The sequence below is a fragment of the Centropristis striata genome, chromosome 15 (genome assembly GCF_030273125.1).
Source record: "Centropristis striata isolate RG_2023a ecotype Rhode Island chromosome 15, C.striata_1.0, whole genome shotgun sequence".
Classification (NCBI taxonomy): Eukaryota; Metazoa; Chordata; class Actinopteri; order Perciformes; family Serranidae; genus Centropristis; species Centropristis striata.
In genome coordinates this window covers 20,536,002-20,556,599 of record NC_081531.1, presented here as the reverse complement: position 1 = coordinate 20,556,599, position 20,598 = coordinate 20,536,002, and the positions used below count along the sequence as shown (strand labels likewise).

Below are 20,598 nucleotides of genomic sequence, written 5' to 3'. Positions count from 1 at the left end.
CACACACACGCACACAGTATATAAACATGATTCACAGCAGCAGGAGAGTTAGTGAGCCTTGCAGTCAGGACTCTGGGTTTGTCTAAACAGCAGGAGCCTGTTCCAACAAGACATCCCAACAATAAGGGCCTCCCATATCATAGACTGAGAGACAGAGAGAGATCATCACTGTGCTGTACATGTGAGAATCAGTGGAGTGTGACTGCATGTGTCTGCATCCTTTCCTTACATGCTGTGTGTGTGTGTGTGTGTGTGTGTGTGTGTGTGTGTGTGTGTGTGTGTGTCCTAGGTGTGCGTGCATTTTTGTGTATCTGTTAAATGCAGAGCTCATCAATAATCGATTCTTCTCAGTAGAATCATATCATGTTGATGCGTGATAGCACCAGCTCACTGACTTTAAACTGCATTTTAGAAATAATGGCCTAGGCGTCGCAGAAGTTGTTGTTTTTTGTTTACAGTTCAGCCAATATAAAACAGAAATACTGGCCCCCAAACTGAACACCCAAGCCAAGAAGCAAGATATGTTGGAGTGATTTTTGATTCTGATTTTAACTTCAAGACTCTTGTGCAACGTGTCACAAAAACAGCATTTGAAGAACATCTCCAAAGTGAGGCTGTTTCTTCCACTGAACAACACAGAGGAAATGGTGTTATAACCAGCAGGGTAGATTATTGTAATGCTCTCCTTTCTGCTCTACTGAGGAACACAATAAGACGGCTACAATTAATTCAGAATTCTGCTGCAAAAGTGCTGACAAAGACCAAAAGGAGATCACGCATTACACCTATTATAAAGTCATCTGGCGTTTATACTGGCTACCTCTTTTACTACTTTATAAGGCACTACATGGCCATGCACCAGACTACCTCTGTTTTTGGTTTATGAACCAGGAAGGCCCCTACAATCCTCTGGTTCTTTGCTTTTAGCTGTCCATCAATGCAGAACAAAAACATTTGAAGATGCTAATTTTAGCAATTACACTTTGAAATGCTGGAATAGATTGCCAGATTAATTGGAAATGAAAAATCATAGCCCAAATAAAATAGTTGTTAATAAGTTGTCTAAAAAAATTAAAGTTTGACTGTACATTCTAATACCAGGAGATTTGAGTATTGACTGTTATTTAATGTTAAGGTCGGGCAATGTCTAGCAAACTGACATATGACGATGTCTGCAGTGAAACATCATGATATTATTATATCACAACATGATATTAAAGTCCTCTATAATGAGGAATTATTTAAATTTGATTTTCATTTTAAATGTCTCTCCCCTACTTTCCCTCTTGCGATGACTCCTGACTCATTATAATCTTTAATCTGAATTTCCGTAGCAAGATGAGAAGAAGGGGGGCATGATTCTAACCCCAGATTTATCAATGTTCCTATTTGTAGAGTATATATTTTTTTAAATGTATCGGTAGTGTAGCTCCTTATTAAACAGGATTTCATGTACATAAAACTATTTTTGCAGCAGTGCAGGATGCAGATCTGTTGCACACCCAAGTTAGTATTTATTTCATAACGTGTATTAGACTGTATTATACAGCCAGGTGCTGTTCTTATTTGGTCTTTGATCATGTATACGTATCAGTGTTTGTTGTGTTACCTGCCGCACTGAGCTGGAGGGAGAGAGCGAAGTCTCCCGGAGTGAGAGGACAGCTCACAGCAGGGAGTCGCTCTGCAGGGCTCTGTTACATGTCATACAATGTGTGTGTCAGCATGCTCCTAGACCCCAACACACAGCTGAAGTGTGTGTGTGTGTGTGTGTGTGTGTGTGTGTGCGTGTGTGTGCGTGTGTGCGTGTGTGTGTGTGTGTGTGTGTGTGTGTGTGTTGTTTTTTTTCACAAAGTCTGAAAGGTGGACCAGACTGTTTGATTTTTTACTTAGAGACATACAAGAACAGGCAGCACAGTGCATCCACACACACACACACACCCACACACACACACACACACACGGACACACACACACACGGACACACACACACACACAAAGAGATCACTGGGAACCCCATGGCGAGTCTTCATTCTCTTGTTTTAACTCTGAGGTTAACTGAGGTATCGTTCATCAAGGCCACTTGGGTCTACCAGCCCTACCCTCGAACTTTAACTAGAATACTAAACAACCTTGAAAACAAGCATTAACATGCATCCTGGGCCTTTAGGTTTTATCTGGGTAGAGCAGAAGGGTAAATGTGCCAAAGAAGATGAACTATGGCTTTTTATCCCCACACCTTATCAGGAGGTGAGTCACATTTGGCCAATGACACGTTACATTTTCTGCAAGCTCAAATTGGCCTACAGCCCTGTGCCAGCTTTTCATTACTGTCGACTCAGGCAGGATGGTGTCCTGTAAAAACATTTCTCAATCACACTCGCTGTTGTCAGTCACCAGCAAAGCAAAGAGTAAACTCTTGTTTATTTATATTCCAATTCAATAAAGGAGTGGATCTTTATTTTGTGGAAAGTGGACTTCCTTAGCCCTAAATTTAAGTTCACCAGAGATTTTTCTACTGTTTTTTTCTACAACCAATTCCAAAGAAGTTGGGACGCTGTTTAATATTTTGTCCTTTCCAGTTTGTATTTGTATATATGTCATGAAGAATAAGCAAATTATCACTTCTGTTTTAGACAATATCCCAACTGTTTTGGAATAGGGGTTGTCTTATGGCTTTTTGGATTGACAGAAAATTATCACATCATCACTATTTTGATAATTGAATCACCATGAAAGTATTTTTGAATGGAAAGATTGCAGATAATGCCATATCTAGCCTCTCACATATGGAGATTTCCTGCTTTTCTGTGTTCTTTATCATATTCAACTGAGAGTTTTGGACTGACAAAACAAGACATTTAACAATGTCAGCCCTTAGAAACTGGGTTGGACAATTGCACTATTTTGTGACATTTTATAGACCACATGATTAACCAATGAATCATTAAAATAACTGCATAATCTATAATAGAATTGTTAATTGCAACCCTTCTTTATTTCTCCCTCTTGCAACAATCTGTCTTGTAAACTGTGTGTATATCCAAAGGTCAAACACCCTTGACTATCTTGCAGGACTAAAATTGGATTTAGGTGTGTTACGGACAGCAAATGAAATGATTTCCTAAATGTCAACAAATAACCTGAAGATTTTGCAATATTTTTTTTCTCAGCTTCAGTGTTGTTTGTATACTAATGTCTCACTCAAATTCCACCTGAGAAGAAGAAGTTCCCCAGGCTCAGTGACATTTTCCATCTTAAACCAAGTAATAAGTCAACTAAACCCCTAACCTGAGCCCTCTTCTGTGTCTCCCTGCAGAGAAAACCCAGAAGGGAGAAAAGAGGAAGCAGAATGGAGTGAAGGAGAAAGGGAAGGAGAGGAGGAAGAGTAGTCCTGAGAAGAAAAAGGAGAGATTAAAGCCAGAGAACGGCTCCCTGCTAAAAGAGCTAGGTACATTGTGTGTCTGTCTGTCTGTCTGTCTGTCTGTCTGTCTGTCTGTCTGTCGGTCTGTGGGTGTGTGTGGGTGGGTGGGTCTTCCCGAACTGATCAAATGCACCTCATTGGCTGACAAATGCCACGTGTGTGTTTGTGTGTCCATTGGAAAGATCCTGCTGACAAAAGGTTGCAGCACATTATTAACCTTGATGCATCAATACTTTATTTGAGGCAGCAATTTGGTTTACAGTCTCTTCATAAGAGCAAAATGCAATACAAAACTAATATATTATAAAGTTGGAAATCTCAGGATTATTTCATTTCGATCTAATAAAGACTTAATCTAAATAAACTATTGCTGCATCAGTTCTGCAACTTTTAATACAAAAACATGTTTTACTGTGGTCAGCATGCTCTCCATGCTGCTGTATACAATTTTCTTTTTTACAGACTGCATGCCTCCATCATCATACATTTTGTGTGTGTCGCTCAATGTAGATCAGTGTCAGGTGCGATGGTAAAATCTTTAATAGGAGTTGACTGCAGCTCAGCCCAGCAGGTCTGATCTGATGCATCAGTCTGCTGGCAGTTGACAGAGTAACATCACTCATAGAGAAAAGTGAAGGAAAGAGATTCAGCAAGACTGGATATTATAAAAATGTCATTCCTGTAAATCATGCAGACCTCCTCTCAGCTTTCTTGTAATAAATAAATAATCTTGTTTTAGCCTTTAGTGCTGTAGAACATCCTCCTAAGAGGCACAGCATGAGTTACAATCATACTGGGAAGTATGGGAGCAGAGCTCTAGTCCTTCATGCAGTAACCTGTACAACTACTACTCATTCATTTCAAATGATTGTGATCATGATACCTTTATAAAGAGGCAATTCTATGACAAATATTGTGCTGTTTTCTTTGCGCCCTTTAGGACAACAGGCTGTGATTCAAGGCTCCACCTACAGTGCCTTGCAAAAGTATTCATACCCCTTGGATGTTTCACCCTTTTGTTGCTTTTACACATTAAATCATGGTCGATGTAATTTGGCCTTTTTCAAAAAGAATTTGCAAAAAAACCCTCTTTAATATCAAAGGGAAAAAATATTTTTACAAAATAATGTCAATTAATTAAAAATCTATAAGGTAAAATAAATTAGTGCATAAGTATTCATACCCTTTAAAGTAACTGAACTAATTCAACAAAGTTCCAGCTTGTTGATGCAGCAGAGTCTCAGTTAGTGTAATGGAGATCACCTGAGTACAATTGATGTGTGTCAAGTGATTATAGTATAAAAAAACATGTGTCTGGGAGGTCCAGTCTCTGGTTCATCACTATTCCTGCCACAATAGTACCATGAAGACAAAAGAACACTCCTATCAACTCAGAGAAAAGATCATTGAACAGTGGAAGTCAGGAGATGACTACAAAAAAAAATTAAACTCATTGGACATCACAAAGAGTTCTGTTAAACCATCTTTAAGAAATGGAAGCAGTATGTCACTTGTTTAAATCTGCCTAGAGATGGCCGTCCTCACAATCTGAGTGACCTGACCAGAAGAAGACTGGTCCTGCAGCCATCCAGGACCTGCTGCTGAGGAGCATCCTCATAGCATGATGCTGCCTCCACCATGCTCGCTGGAGATGGTGCGTTTGTGGTGATGTGCAATGTTTGGTGTTCCCCAAACATAGTGTCTAGTCTGATAGCCAGAAAGGTCAGTTTTTGTCTCATCAAACCATAGAACCTTCTTCCAGTTGACCCTGGAGTCTCCCACATGCATTTGGGTGAATTCCAGGTGAGATTTGATGAGCTTTTTTTCTCTCCCGCACATCTCCAACTGGTGAAGAACCAGGCAACAGTTGTTGTATGTGCAGTCTCTCCTATCTGAGCCACCGAAGCCTATAACTCCTGCAGAGTGGTCCTAGGTGTCTTGGTGACCAACCTCTCCAGTCTTCTTCTTGTCAGGTCACTCAGATTGTGAGGACGGCCATCTCTAGGCAGATTTAAACAGTGCCATACTGCTTCCATTCCTTAATGATGGTTTAACTGAACTCTTTGTGATGTCCAGTAAGTTTTTTTTTTTTTTGTAGTCATCTCCTGACTTCCACTGTTCAATGATCTTTTCTCTGAGTTGATAGGAGTGTTCTTTTGTCTTCATGGTACTATTGTGGCAGGAATAGTGATGAACCAGAGACTGGACCTCCCAGACACATGTTTTTTTATACTATAATCACTTGACACACATCAACTGTACTCAGCTGATCTCCATTACACTAACTGAGACTCTGCTGCATCAACTAGCTGGAACTCTGTTGAATTAGTTCAGTTACTTTAAAGGGTATGAATACTTATGCACTAATTTATTTTACCTTATAGATTTTTAATTCATTTATACTATTTTGTAAAAATCTGTTTTCACTTTGATATGAAAGAGGTTTTTTTTGCAAATTCTTTTTAGAAAGGCCAAATTATATCCACCATGATTTCATGTGTAAAAGCAACAAAAGGTTGAAACATCCAAGGGGTATGAATACTTTTGCAAGCCACTGTATCTACCTAAAAATGAAATTACATTTACTGCAGCCTTTAGCAGAAGGCAACGAGTTGATGTAGTGGTTAGCACTCTTGCCTCACAGCAAGAGGGTCGCTGGTTCGACACTGGCTGTGGCTCTTCTATGTGGTTTGCATGTTTTCCCTGTGTCAGCGGGGGTTATCTCTGGGTACTCTGGCTTCCTCCAACAGTCCAAAAACATGCCCTTAGATTTAACTGGTGACTCTAAATTGCCCGTAGGAGTTAATGAGCATGTGATTGTCTGTCTCTATGTGTCAGCCCTGTGATAGTCTGGCAACCTGTCCAGGGTATACCCTGCCTTTGCCCAATGTCAGCTGGGATAGGCTTCAGCCCCCCGCAATCTGAGTGCAGATAAGCGGTTAAGGATAATTAATGAATGAATAAAAAGATTTGCTGTTTTCAGTCAAATTTCAAGATGTTACCATGGTTTTCAGGAACTCAAGGTGGGCATTTGTCCTTATTTTCTGTCAGTGTATACACTTAACAATCATTTGTGAGAAATTATAGAAAATCTAAAATGAAAAGCTTATTTTGCTTCCTTGATCTTGAAAATGTTTAGCAATACAGTGCAACAGCTCTGTGCTTTAGTGTTTGTTTTCACTGGTTGAGATGTAAAGAATGAAGACAACATGAGGCATGTTAAAAAAAAAAGTCTCAGTTATCTTCTCATTTTCAGCAACACACATCTTACAAAGCTATTTCCATTGAATGAAAGCCCGGTGGACCCAGCAGGACATTCCCACCACCACCCACATGTAAACACGGTTACTATGTAGAATAAAATAAAAGCACGATACTGCCTGATCATGTAGGCTACAATATATCCAGTCTTTTAATGGTGCTATCAGTTGAAGAAATCTGACTATGAACTATATATCAAAAACGTATTTATGGCAAGTTTGTTTTAAAGACAGAAAATTAAAGAAAAAATATTTTAAGCCCAGAATCCAGATAAGAGGTTAAAAGGTTGAAAAACCAGGGATAGAGAGAAGCTGAGAGAGAAGCTCTGTCAGTGTTCATCTTTGTCATTAACGAGCGACTGGGAGAGAGACACCGTTAGAATAAAGGAGAGAGGCCTGTCACCGCTAATCCTCATCATAAGTGAGACGAGGATGGATGATAATGGTCGTCTGTCCTGCTGGAAGGTGATCCATTCTCTAATACCGATCATTACAGCTTCACATGACTGTCAGAAGACAGATATTAAATGGAAATTGAGCATGCAGATTATTTAACGTAGATATTTGTTCACAACATGGACAATTTACAGTTATTAGCTGACACTTATATCCACAGGGACTTGAAATGAACAAGAAGATAGAGGCTCAGTGTCTCGCTTGAGGACACAAGATAGACTGTTGATGGACACACACTGGTGGCTGGTGTGATTGAATCTGTAGCCTTTAAGCTGTCAACATTGGACGAGGCACCTGCCTGACGATTCGGGTGCAAATTAACATTTCAATGCACAGACACCCTCGAAAAAGCCACAATGATACTCTGAAGCAGTTTGTCTGTCACTAAGCAGTAAAACAAGTTGGGTTTTTTCCACTGAGCATAAGTAATCCAGGTTTGTGTGAGAACTGTGTTGAGTGATGGGGTAAATCAGGGGTGCAGACGCCAAAGCCTCATAGGAGTTAGATATTTTAAATTGAATATCTTCCCCTGTTTCATGTCCATCTATTTACCTCTCTGTCTGCATTCACCGAGGCAGACAGGCTGGCTTTGAAAGTTAGCACTCTCGGATGTGTCGGCAGCTCGCGTAAAGTCATATTTCCTGACATCCTGAAAACATCCTCAGTTTATTTTTTCAGATGCAGCTGCTTCATGGGACAGCAGCGCTGTGACAGTTTGATGAGAGCGGGTGCTGTCGGTCGTGGCAGAACCAGAGCGCACTGTCAGGATCAAACACAGTGTTTCCTCTCTTTCAGGTTATATGTTTCAGGCTATCATTTTTATTTTGAAATGTTCCCATCCAAAATTACATAACTATTCAAAGCCTTTTAAAACACATACATTCAATGATTTATGGCAAGAAGATCAAATAAAGAGTTGAGATTTAAGGGGGGAACCACGTGGTCAACAAAACACAGTCTGGATCCTTTGAACCAAAAATGTTTAATTATAACTCTGGTAGGGTTTTGATCCAGTTGCCCTTTATACACTGTAAAACCCAAATTGTTGTTTCAACTTAAATATTTGAGTGTCGATGCTGCAAAAGAATTTTATGCCAAGACAACAAAGACAATGGAGTTAACTCAAATGAATCTTGTTATTTGACTCAATATTTTAAGCTAAAATGACTTTGTGAACAAAACTTTGTTGTATTGAAAAGGAGAAATTTGTTATAACCACAAACAAGCAACATTGGTTTTTACAGTGTAGAGCACTCAGCGTAGAGCACTCATTGAAATTGAATAATATTATGAAATTGAATAATATTATTACTTTTTTCAATATGTTTCATTTTTATATTGCAAATCAGGGTCAATTGAGTTGTCGTTATTATTATTATTATTATTATTATCATTATTATTATTATTATACTGATTGGTCGAATGCCATGATGTCACTATTTGAGACGTAGCCTGTTTGCTGATTAGCTCTGAGAAATGGGGTTCTGCGACCTCACGGAGAGGCATGGGGACCTCATCTTGGATTCCGCTGAAGTTACTAAATATGGTTCTCTGCCCGATATTGAATAGCCTATAAAAAAAAAATAGTGCCACTGTTAATTTTGAAAATGATCATATTTGTGACGACAATAACTGAGATTTAATTAAAATGTAACTTTAAGTCCCCCTATTTAACATTTAAAAGCAGTTAATTTAACATTTTATTAAAAAGGTTTATAAAACTTTACAATATAATATGTTTCTATAGGGACTTTGAAAGTAGACTTAGTATTTATTAACAGTTACAACTTTTAGGAAGACATTTTATTATTACTGCTTTGTTTAGGCCGGTCACCATAACCAATAAATTGTCCAACATATGCCAATTTTAGTGATAATCCAAGTGCACCCTTTTAAAAGAGCAAATAACTAATAATTGTGCGTGCGTGTAGCTCTGACACAGGAAGTAGAGGCAAGAACAGAAGCAGTGCAACCAGAAACAACAACAAAATGTTACTTAGCCTGTTTTTATTTTCTATTTATTCGCTTTAGATGATATGAAAAGAAACACTTCGCTGCTGCACCCAAGTCTCAGAACGGTGAGAAAATGCTGCACAATCACCTTTGTTCCCCATTCTGATGCTTGGTTTGAACTTCAGCAGATAATTGCAATTGCCTCATTAGATATTTGTGTTAACAAGCAGTCTAACAGATGTACCTATAACCCCGATGAGTTAATATATACCATATGACTATGGTCATTCATTGTGTTTATATACAGGTCATGGGTGTCTACAGGAGAAGGAAAATACATTACTAAACAATTTAAAAAATCTTTATATATTGCTTATAAATGCTAAATTGTTGCCAATAAAATGATAAAGTTTAAGAAAAAAGATAACTGTCAAAATATAATCTAAGTTTTTGTTATTGCATAAGAAAACAAATAATTAACATGCAAACAAGAAAGGGAGAGAAAACCTGAACTTGTGATATACTGCATGTTTGTGTGGGCGAACACAATGGAAAACAAAGTCCTTCATGTCTTCAGGCTTCCTCTTAAAACAAGCTCCTCCGCTGTGAATAGCTTCTATATGTAGGACATCAGGTGGGTGGATTTGTAGTCTTACATAATCCTTGTTTATATGTATCCAGATCTAATAAGTTATGAATATTCCTGCAGTGACATTCTGTAAAAAGCTGTGGGCTGCAAAGACAATTACTGTACATGATTAATATCTGAGAGCATAAATGAAAATAATGACAAACTGTGCTCTTTTATTGTCATTTAACTAATCTTTTCGTGAGTAAAAGCAATTAATCTACAAGATAGATGATATTTACGGTAATTTAGTACTGAATAGGTCCTCAAAGGTAAATTCTCTTCACATTTACCCGCCTCTCCCACTCTCCACAGAGAGTTCAGAGGTCAAGTTTGAGTCCTGCAGCTGAATGACAGCTAGAATACAACTTTGAGGAATTGTGACATGCAGAACAGGCACGTCAAGGTACAACAAATAAGACACATGAAAAGCATTAAAAATACATAAACAGGACTTATTGGCACACTGACAGCAGCACTAAAGCAACATGTGAGGAGCTTGGTTCCTTCCTGTGATCTCAGAAAACGAACATGACAGACCGTTGCTCAAAGCTACAAAAACCACCCAACAAAGACTTCACGCTGTCATCAAAGGATGAAACCCAGAGCTGCTCTGTTGATAATGAAACAGGCTCTGACTTTGTGGGATTAGAGCATTTTGGTAGGAATTATATACAGCTAAGCTTAACCTCACTCTATTGTTAACATTTCTGTGACATAAAATCCATCCATCCATACATCCGCAAAGATTCACCGTGGAGTTTTTGGCTTTGTGTGTCGGCTGCAGGCTTGAGTTTTTGAGGTTTATGCTTGTAAGTGGAAGGTTTTGTCAGTGTGAATCTCCTGCATGAAAGAAAAGTAGTGTTGTGAACGATAATAGAGTAAGACCTGTATATTGGCAGGTTTTACTCTGCAGCTTCAGAAAACTTCAAATGGGTCCTGCTGCCTAACCCTGCCTCAAGAGGCAATTCCACCTTTGAGCAACAAAGAGGTTATTTTATAATTCAGAAAAGGGTGCACTCTTTTCAGGCAGCATTCACTTGTATTGTGTATTTCAGTCCTCCGGTATGCAGGATGAAACCTAACTAGCAGTTGAGCTAACTTGTCTTGATGAAGACCTCTATCTAACCGAACAAAAGAAGCAGAGAAAAGTTTGGAGGAGTTAATAGCAATAACTTTGGGAGCGGTTACAGTGCTGATAATTATACCTGTGTGGATAATTAAGATAAGATAAGATAAGATATAACTTTTTTATTGTCTGCTCTAACAGCTGTGAGGAGTCCTCAGTGATGAGGGTGGCTCTCCTCACCACTGAGCGCTTGTACATTTCAGTCATAGGGAGTTGGGCTGTTCTGGTTATTTTTCTGGCCTGATTTATTATCCGGGAGAGTTTTGTTTTGGTGGTGGTAGTGAGGAAGTTGAACCAGGATGAGATGTTATAATGGATTAAATGACTTATTAAACATTATTTACAGCATCACTGGTAAAATGCATCTTGTAGAAACAAAAGTTAGTCGACACGCTCCAGTGTTCGGTTGCTAAAGTCTCTTGAAGTGGCAAATACCCTCTAGAAACTGTTACTGCAATACCCGTAATCCATTGTTATTCACAGTGATGTACAAGCACAAATTCTAAAATGAAATAGGGCTTGATTGCAGTTCACCTGATCAGAGTTGGCTGCATGTTTTGAAGTGATTCCAGCTTGTTTGCCAGTGCTGTGATTTGGTGCTTCACTCTGCTGATGAGGGCACAAACAGTCCTCACATCATACTTCACCTTTGTGTGTCAGGGCTAGTTATTAAATCCTTAATGTCCCCAGATGGTTGCTTCCGTTGAAGATGAACTCTTGTGGGTGCGTGCTGCACCGTGCCCTCAAGATGCAGTTCTGCCTTGGCCGTACCATAAACATGATGTTATTTACGACACAGAAGAGAATAGAAGAGATTTTTGGAATTGGTTTATTTATTCAGAATCATGTTATCATTATCATTATGATTCTCAACAGATGGAAGCTTAAAGCTAACCCCTCTACCCTTTAATAGCGTTAATAAAGATCTGTGAAAAGACCATCTGCAGGTGCAACTATTCTTCACTGCGATTATTCACATACACATTTTGTAGTCTAGAAATTTTGGTTTCTGGTACATTATCTTTCACTTCCAATAAAGTTAAATTTCCCAGTAAGCAGCGATATTGTGATTGTAGGTCAAAAGTTGTCTAGATGTTTTAAACTGTAGTTTTAACAGCATTTTTAGTCATATTCATTCCAGTATTTAACCTTTCGCTATTAAACCAAATGAGCCCAGTTTTGACCTGAAAGTCTCGTGACCTGCTACCCACTGGGACTTGTTTTGTTTTCTTCTTCAAATGAAGCTTTTAATGTCTGTTTTCATATCCCCTCTAGCACATTGGTTTAATCTGGTAGATGTGTTCAAGTGGCAATTTCGCTATATCGCTGGGCGCCTGGGACCGTTTAGGGTAGCCTCTGCCACCAGTATGAATGTGTGTGTGAACGGGTGAATGAGCGCAGTCTGTATTGTAAAGCGCTTTGAGTGGTCGCAAAGCGACTAGAAAACTCTCACCCTCGCACAGCATTCACATGTGGATCTATTCGGTACAGCCCTAACAAACTGTCTGTCTCCTCATGTTTTGTCCCCTCATGGTTGTAGTCAGTGTGTTCTCAGTAAAATAGTACATTGCCAACAGGAATGATGATTCTAGAAACGTCATTAAAATTACTTTAATGGAGAGTTTTTGTGCACTGTCATGGCCTGAGTGAGGTTCAGAGGGTATTTAATTTTGAGGAAGTACTGAGTTCTTCCAATTCTGGAAGAATAAAAATGGTCCATCTTGAACAATTTAAGCTTGTATAATATATTTTGTGTCAGTCTTCAAACATCCGATCTAGTCAAACTTGAGTACATATAAATATAGAATCCAACATGTGCATGTGCATTTGTACAATCAAGATCCGATCTGGCAGAGATGTTTTGAGCTATTTCACCCACACACACACACACACACACACACACACACACACACACACATACACACAGTGACTATCAGCGATGACGCAGGACTGTCTCTCATTTCCTTATTTAACTAGAGTTGAGCGTCACAGAGCCAACAGTATTTTCCTGTCGAAGTGAATATGATCAATAAACGGAGGGACGATAACACAAGACAGGAGAGTAGTTTGGCTCTGCCTCACTTGCTTCCTGTTCTGATATTATCTCCCTCTTCTTTTCTATTTATCTCTTTCAGTATAACTCTCTCCCTCTCTCTCTGGCTCTGAGTTATAACAGTCTCTCTGTTTATCTTACCGTCATTCTTCCTCTCTTTTTCCGTCTCAGTCTTTCCATCTGACTGATGAGGGATAAAGACAGCAACTTGATGTTGAATAGATGCTGTGAGATCATCTCTCACATTGTGGTACCATGACAAACAAGCCCCTTCTGTGTGTGTAGCGTGCTTTTGTTGTATCATTTGTGTGTGTGTGTGTGTGTGTGTGTGTGTGTGTGTGTGTGTGTGTGTGTGTGTGTGTGTGTGTGTGTGTGTGTGTGTGTGTGTGTGTGTGTGTGTGTGTGTGTGTGTGTGTGTGTGTGTGTGTGTGTGTGTGTGTGTGTGTGTGTGTGTGTGTGTGTGTGTGTGTGTGTGTGTTATATTAAATATATATTCCGTTCCTGTCTCTGTGTGTCATCTGTGTGTTTGTTTTTGCATGCCGTATGTGTTCATATCTCACGGTCTCTGTGTGTGTGTGTGTGTGTGTGTGTGTGTGTGTGTGTGTGTGTGTCAGGCCATCTGTTCTCTGTCGGGTCTGGTCCTGACTCCCAGGGCTTTGTCTTCCTCTTAGTGTTCTGGGATCAAGAAGACAGACACGTACCAGAACCCGTCTCAGATGTACTGTCCCCTATCCCCACTGTTTATTAGTGGGGCCCATATGCCGGTGGTGATTTGGAAAACGGGGATTGTTTTGAAATCTTCCTGGTGTCACCCTCAAAGCCACTGAGGAGTTTCACCCTTAAAACTGAGACTCATAACACATTTTGGTGTCAGTCCAATCCAATCTGCATGTTTGACTGTTGCTACAAATTGCATTTTTCATTTACTGGAGAAAATCCACAAGAATTAACTTATTTAGGATGATGTAGCAAATTTTGGCACACAACAGTTTTAAAATTAGCCATTGTGTAAATTAAATGTAAATAATTGTGACCAGTTCAACATTTACTTAATAGAGTAACAGATTTTAGCAGATAATTGAAAGGATTTTCTAATCAGCTCTTGTGTTATCATGTCGGCAGTTATATTAGTCCAACCCAACTGAGATTAGATTGTCAGGGTGATTTCACACCTGCACTTTTTAGTCAGTTTAAATAGAACTCTGGTTCCTTTTCCCCTTTGGTGTGGTTCTATTGGGCAGGTGTGAACATAGCAATCGTACTCGGGTACGGGCTAAAAGAACTGCACCAAGGAGACTTTCACAACCCAAAGTTTAGTCTGTTTTAATCTAATTCTGGTGCAGTTAAACCGTTGTTACGGTTTGTTTGGTTGCTTGTGAACGCTCCAGTCGTACTCTGGTGCGGACCAAAACAACAGCCCGTTTCCAAACTAACCCTATTGCAGTTCAATTGCCCTGTGAACGTGATCTGACCCAATTATAACAAATTAAACAAAAACGCTGCAGATTGTGGGCTATATACTAAATATATAATACTTCACATGTATTTTCAGTCCTCCGACTTCTAATCTTTTTTTAAATTAGCTCCGCTTACATTTATGCACTGTAAATGCAAATCAGACTAAATACAAAACAAACTAAAAGTATCAATTTCACTCTGGTTCGGACTAACCAAACAGACTTGGGTTGTGAAAGCAACCTAAGAGCCTTAAGAGGAGGTGGTCTTCAGGTACAAACTAACTCTGGAGCAGTTTAGGTGGGAACATTATCAAACATCGACCTAAGCCAGCTGTACTAGCTGAGAAGTAAACACACACTTCTGCTTTGCAAAGTGTAAAGCGTATAGTGTTTTCAAAACATTTATTGCATTCTGCCAGTATAGTTTTGCCCGGTATGTTGCTCAAATAATTCCCATGGTTCAAAGCAAATGCCTACTTTGCTGTTTCTCCGCTATTAAATTGCCTAGCAATCTTTCTATAGATCTAGATATACAGTCATGGAAAAAATTATTACACCATTTTTTTCTCTAATATTGTGTTCATTTTAATGCCTGGTATACCTAATGTTGCATTTGTTTGGACAAATATAATGATAACAACAAAAATAGCTCATAAGAGTTTAATTTCAGAACTGATATCTAGCCATTTTCCATGGTTTTCTTGATAATAACCAAAATCATTATCAAGAAAACAATGGAAAATGTCTGGCAGGTCAGGCATTAAAATGAACACGATATTAGTGAAAACAAGGTGGGTCTGATAATTTTTTCTATGACTATATGAACTAGTCAAGAACACAGAACCTTTGTCTTATATCAAATGGTTTGTAGTGATCATTTAAAATTTTCAAATCAACGATTTGTGTGAAATTGCCCTTAGATTAGATTCAACTTTAGTGTCATTGCAGAGAGTACAATTGCTGACAACAAAATGCAGTTTAGCATCTAAACAGAAAATCCAAAAAGCAGTAGAGCAGGGTAATATGTATATGTACTGTGTTTTAGGAAAGTTAGAAAGAACAGTAAGGGTAGCAGTCTTAAATTCCTCTTCCACTGTTCATGATTCAGTGAGTTTCCATGCATTTTCTTTGTATTTTGTATCAGCAGTAATGTTGCACCTGATGGTGACAGTAAAAGCTAAAGAGCCTTGAATTCTTACCGTTTGTAACAAGGGAAAAAGTGCCCCTCACTCAAAACACTATAAGTCATGGCTGCAGTGCATTCAGGCTGTTATTATCCGGGGAATTGGCATCTTTGTGTCCTGCATGATGGCTTTTTCTCTGTATCGTTGTTGAATTTCAGAGCGGGATAGCTTTCTAGAAGAAGCCTGTGCTCTTTCCTTCTGAATGAAAACACAATGGGCTCAAAATTCAAGGTTGAATCATAATAGCTTTTTCAGCTTGAACTTGTTGTAGTATGGTGTATTAGGGTGGGTTTTACCCTAAGCATCAACTTGAAATAAAGAAAATATTTCATTCAGTTTGAGGAAAAGAATATAATTTGGCTAAATTACAAATTAGAATAATTTGAGATCAATTTCATACATTATAGTGAGAGACAGGTAGAACAACTCTGTGATTTTACCCCTTTTATTCACTTTTTTTCTGCCTGCTGCACTTCTTGTTTCCCCTTGATCACTCTGATGGGTCTTTAGATTGCTCTGCTACTCCTCCTGCACATTTACTCTATTTCAGTTTCTCGCTTTCTATCTTTGTTGGTTGAGTTTCCAGGCGTTTAGCACCCAAGAACAATCAGCAGACTGTTGTGAGGTCTTTAGACCTAGCAACTCTCTCTCTCTCTCTCTCTTTCATGCATAGGCCTGGTCGTGGCCCTGTCCTGTTGCTAGTGCATTCCTTACCCTGCACTGCCTTAGTAGCGCTGGCTAGCTTTTCATTGCTCACTGCTATAACATCAGCTGTTCTGTAAAGCCATCCTGGGGCTTTTTGTACTCCTAGGACTAGTGTGCACTCGCAAAGAGGCTGGCGATCCACCAAACTTTTGTTGTTGTGCAACAAAGCCTTGAAAAAGGGCTTTAGATGGCTGTAACTGCACAAGGACCTTTTGATGCATAGCATTAGCCTACAGTAGCCCATTAGTTCAACATGTTAGCTGTGGCTGAGGAAGGAGGAGTTGGTGGCGTCATCTGCTTTTAAAGATACAGCTCCACTATCAGCAGGCTTGCTCCATAGCAGCAAAATGACATGTTAAAACCAGGATGTAAGAGATGGTGAGGGATGTAGAGGGTAAAGAACACAGAAATATGTTTTTATAAGTTGCTGAACCAAAAACATTACAGACAATCAGACATGAGGCATGTTACATGTGCAGCAATACTTTGTCAGTAAGTCAAATATCCAAATGTCTTTTTTTAAGCTAACTATATTTCTGTTAATGAAGCTAAAGCATTTTGGCGTTATGCAACTTCTGTAGGCCTATAGCTGTGCAGCTATGCAGTATTGTGTATGCAAGTGCCTTAGCTTGCCGACATATAGAAAATGGTAAATGAACTGTACTTATAAAGCTTTTCTAGTCATATTGACCACTGAAAGCTTTAACACTACAGATCATTATTCAATCATTCACACACAAACAATGAATGAATGAATGGTTGGGTGGGTACCACCAGTAATCCATTCATACACTGAATATTTGAAAATGTAGACTGCCATGGTCAGGGATCAAACCACCGACCAGTGGGTGACCACTCCGACATCTGAGCCACAGCTTCCCCATATAGCTAACATTAGCTTGCTGACAGCTAACGTGTCCCTCTGGTAGATATATGCTGTTTAAATAATCCATTAACATGCATATTTGTAATGCTTTTGTTGGTGTCTCAGCTCTGGGTTGCATACTGTGATGCTGATTCCCCCACCTGCAGTCGGTGTGGTTTTTGGAGTATGATGCTTTGCACTCTGTCTCTGTTAATGACCAAATACCTGCAGAACTAATGGCATCCCCATCAACAGCTGTGCTTTGTGTTTAATGCCAATTAGCAAATGCTAACATGCTAACACTAATATTTTGAACATTATACCCCCTAAAATTGTTTTGTGAGAATGTTAGCATGCTGATGTTAGCATTTGGCTAAAAGCATTGCTGTGTACATCCTCACAGTGTTGCTAGCATGGCTGCAGACTCTTAGTCTTGTGTCTCTTTTAAAATAAATAATCTATAATAATAAAATATCTAGTTAACTAGTATGTGCGTAAATCTAAAGATGTGGCACCTTGCTCTCTTTTACTCTCTCCTTTCCTCATCACCCCCTCCTGTCTGCCTCACACTTCTTCACTGGCTCATTTTTCCCTCAGTCACCTATTCCCTCCCTCAGAGCACTCCCGACTCCTGCAGAGACATGCTGCGTCATGGAAACGACTGGCTCGGTGTGTGTGTGTGTGTGTGTGTGTGTGTGCGTGTGCGTGTGCGTGTGCGTGCGTGTGTGTGTATGTGTGGAGTATAGCTGGTGTTAAAGCCACCCTAACAGCACCTCCTGCTGTCCTGCTTGGCAGATCATTATAGGCACTAAAGATGTACAGGGAGACTGGAAAGATAGTAGAGAAAAGGAAAAGAAAGAGGCTCAAGCCAGAAAAATCTGCACACACCTGTCAGTATTTTTCATTATGTGCTTGTGTGCAAGTTTTATTTCAAAATTATCTGCATCTCAGCTTATATTTATATGCTCCTATGGGCTGTTAAGAGGCAGTTGTTCCCTAAAGTGGATATGACAGATTTCCAGTGTTCTGTGTGCAGAGGTTAATGGTTGTTCCTGGCTAAATAAGAACACTAAATTTCATTATTTTTCCGTACACTATATAAAAGACCCTCTGGAGTCTAAGATCATTTTGATTTTGCTGCATATACATTTTCGCCTGCTGTTATACTAACTACAAGCATTTCCTTCCTACACAGTTCTGTGTGATTGGTCTGAAACTGTTAAAAGTTGCTTTTCTTAAACAGAAATACAGATTTTTTTCAATAGAGTAAAGAGCTTTGATGGTTTTTTTGTCCACAGGCTTGATGTCCTGAGTTTTGACAGGATGTTAGGGTTGATAGTTATTCATAAAAGTAAGACAATAGGCTGCTTTTAGAGTCCAAAATTGCTGTCATTTGTGGAGGTCTCGCTGTTAACATCCCATTTTCTGTGAACATCCTCTTTGTAAGAAAGTAAAAGCACAGAAAAAAATTATAATGGCACCTTCATTGTAGCCTAAAGGTTTAATTAAAATGGCTATTTTACAAATACCACCTCGTAGTCCCATCTCTTCTTCCCAGCTATAAGCAATGTGGTAAATATTCAGGTAGTATTTGAGCTAAACATCAAACATACAATCTACCTGGTTTAATGGTATTTATAACTTTTTTTAAATATAAAAAATTGTTAAAATTGACTAAAATCCAAACATAAACTCATTTGATGGGGCTGCAAAAATACTTGCATTAAAAGGTGTATTTGATACTGGATTCTGAATCAGTTTTATGCCATTAAACCAACCCTCACCCCAAAGAATGTAAAGATGTGAGGCGATATAGCCAAAATGTGGAAACCCTCTTCTGTGGGAACAGGGCAGGAGAAGTGCATGAGCAAATAGATCCCGCCCCCCATTCTCTGTTCTCCTTAAGCTTCACGGTCTTCACTGCATTGTGTAAATGTATGAGTTTGTGTGTAGACAGAAATGCCACAGACAGACACACAGTGCTTTGGCAGCACTTTCACAGCCCACAATGATAGAAAAGGAGCCATGAAAATCTCCTAATTATACACACACACATACACACATACGACAGTGTTAGAAAGGAGACAGGAAACAGGATTTCTGCTGTAAAATGGGTTTATATCTTCATTATCGATGAAGCGACAGAAACAGCATGTTTGGATGTGGAGCTTATCATTGAAAATGTCACTGTGTCAAGTTGTTTTTCTCTGACAGACTAACAGTAGATTCTGTGTTTCTATTAAGAATTGGTGCTAATTGAGAGATTCACGTGAATTTGACGTTGGTATATAACATTTTTGATAATATTTGAGATGCTGCTATAATTGACATAAACAAAAATATCACAGATGCAGCCTCCACTTACCTTAAATGTTGTGTGTCACCAAAATTAGATGAAGGAAGTTTAACTTTTCCTTTTAATAGATGCCTACTATACTATACTTAACTTTATACTTAACTGAAATGTGTCCAAATTGAGTGTTTTTTCTTTAACATTCAGAAATTGTGAATACATTCATGTTGAAAGAACAATTTGTGTCATTGCCAGTTGTTAAGGGAACATCTATGCACAGTGTTAACTACTAGCATTGAAGTGTTACATTTAAATGGTGATTTGTGATTCTGGGCTATATAAATTGAATGTAATTGAACTGAAAATTGAGGGAAGCTTACCCTGTATTTCAAAGATTTGTGGGATTTAAATTTTGGCACAAAAGTCTTGCATTGCAAGTCTGAGAAAAAAAAAACTCAGAAACTAGGTCCTGGAGGCCTGTACATATAGAACCTGCAAGCTGAAAAACTATACTGACGTGCATGGTGCGAAAGCTTGACAGGTAAGCTAGCAATAGCAACAGAGGGGGGAGGGACTTTATGAAGGTTTGATTCTCTTTAACCTCACCAACGCAACTTTTACTGTGTAATTTTTTACTTGTGAAAAATGTGCAGCACCCCTCACCTGTCTGCTTTGTTTTTCTCCCGCTTCTCTCCCTTTCTTTTCTTTTTCCAACCAATTCTTACCCCTCACTTTACCTGTGCCACTCTCTACCTCTGTATCCATCTTAATATCATCTTTCTCTTCCTACTTACATCATCCTCTCTCCCTGCTTATGTCCCTTCCCTCAGGTTTGTCAAAGTCCTTCCCGTTGGACAACTCTTTGTTCGACAGCTGGCTCGCCCAGTCGGTTCAGATCACCGCTGATGACATGCTGAGCCAGTGGGCTCTGGGTGCCCAGCATCGGGACAAGAGCGGCAGCCTGCTCTCTGACCAGGTAGGCCCTCAGCAGCGGGGGGTGATGCCTCTGCTGTTTCTGAGTTCACTGGCATGTTACAACTAAAGCAATGTAGTGGATGCTACTTTCATCATGCAGAAATGGATTGAATTCCATTGTGGATTTTCGCATTTTTAGTAATGTCAAAATAAAAAGTGATCTGCACGCTGAGCATGATTTCTGGGCCAATACACGGATCAGACCAGTTAAAGGTGGAG

The 20,598-nt window shown here is 39.2% G+C and overlaps 1 protein-coding gene across 1 annotated transcript in view; it reads left to right on the top strand.

The window, feature by feature from the left end:
* The window catches only part of jade2 (jade family PHD finger 2), a 212,607-nt gene that overhangs the window by 175,068 nt on the left and 16,941 nt on the right, over nucleotides 1–20,598 (top strand). Inside the window, exons 12-13 of the mRNA XM_059351498.1 lie at nucleotides 3,317–3,448; nucleotides 20,235–20,380. Of these exons, the coding sequence (XP_059207481.1) occupies nucleotides 3,317–3,448; nucleotides 20,235–20,380 (278 nt within the window). The remainder of the gene's footprint in view (nucleotides 1–3,316; nucleotides 3,449–20,234; nucleotides 20,381–20,598) is intronic.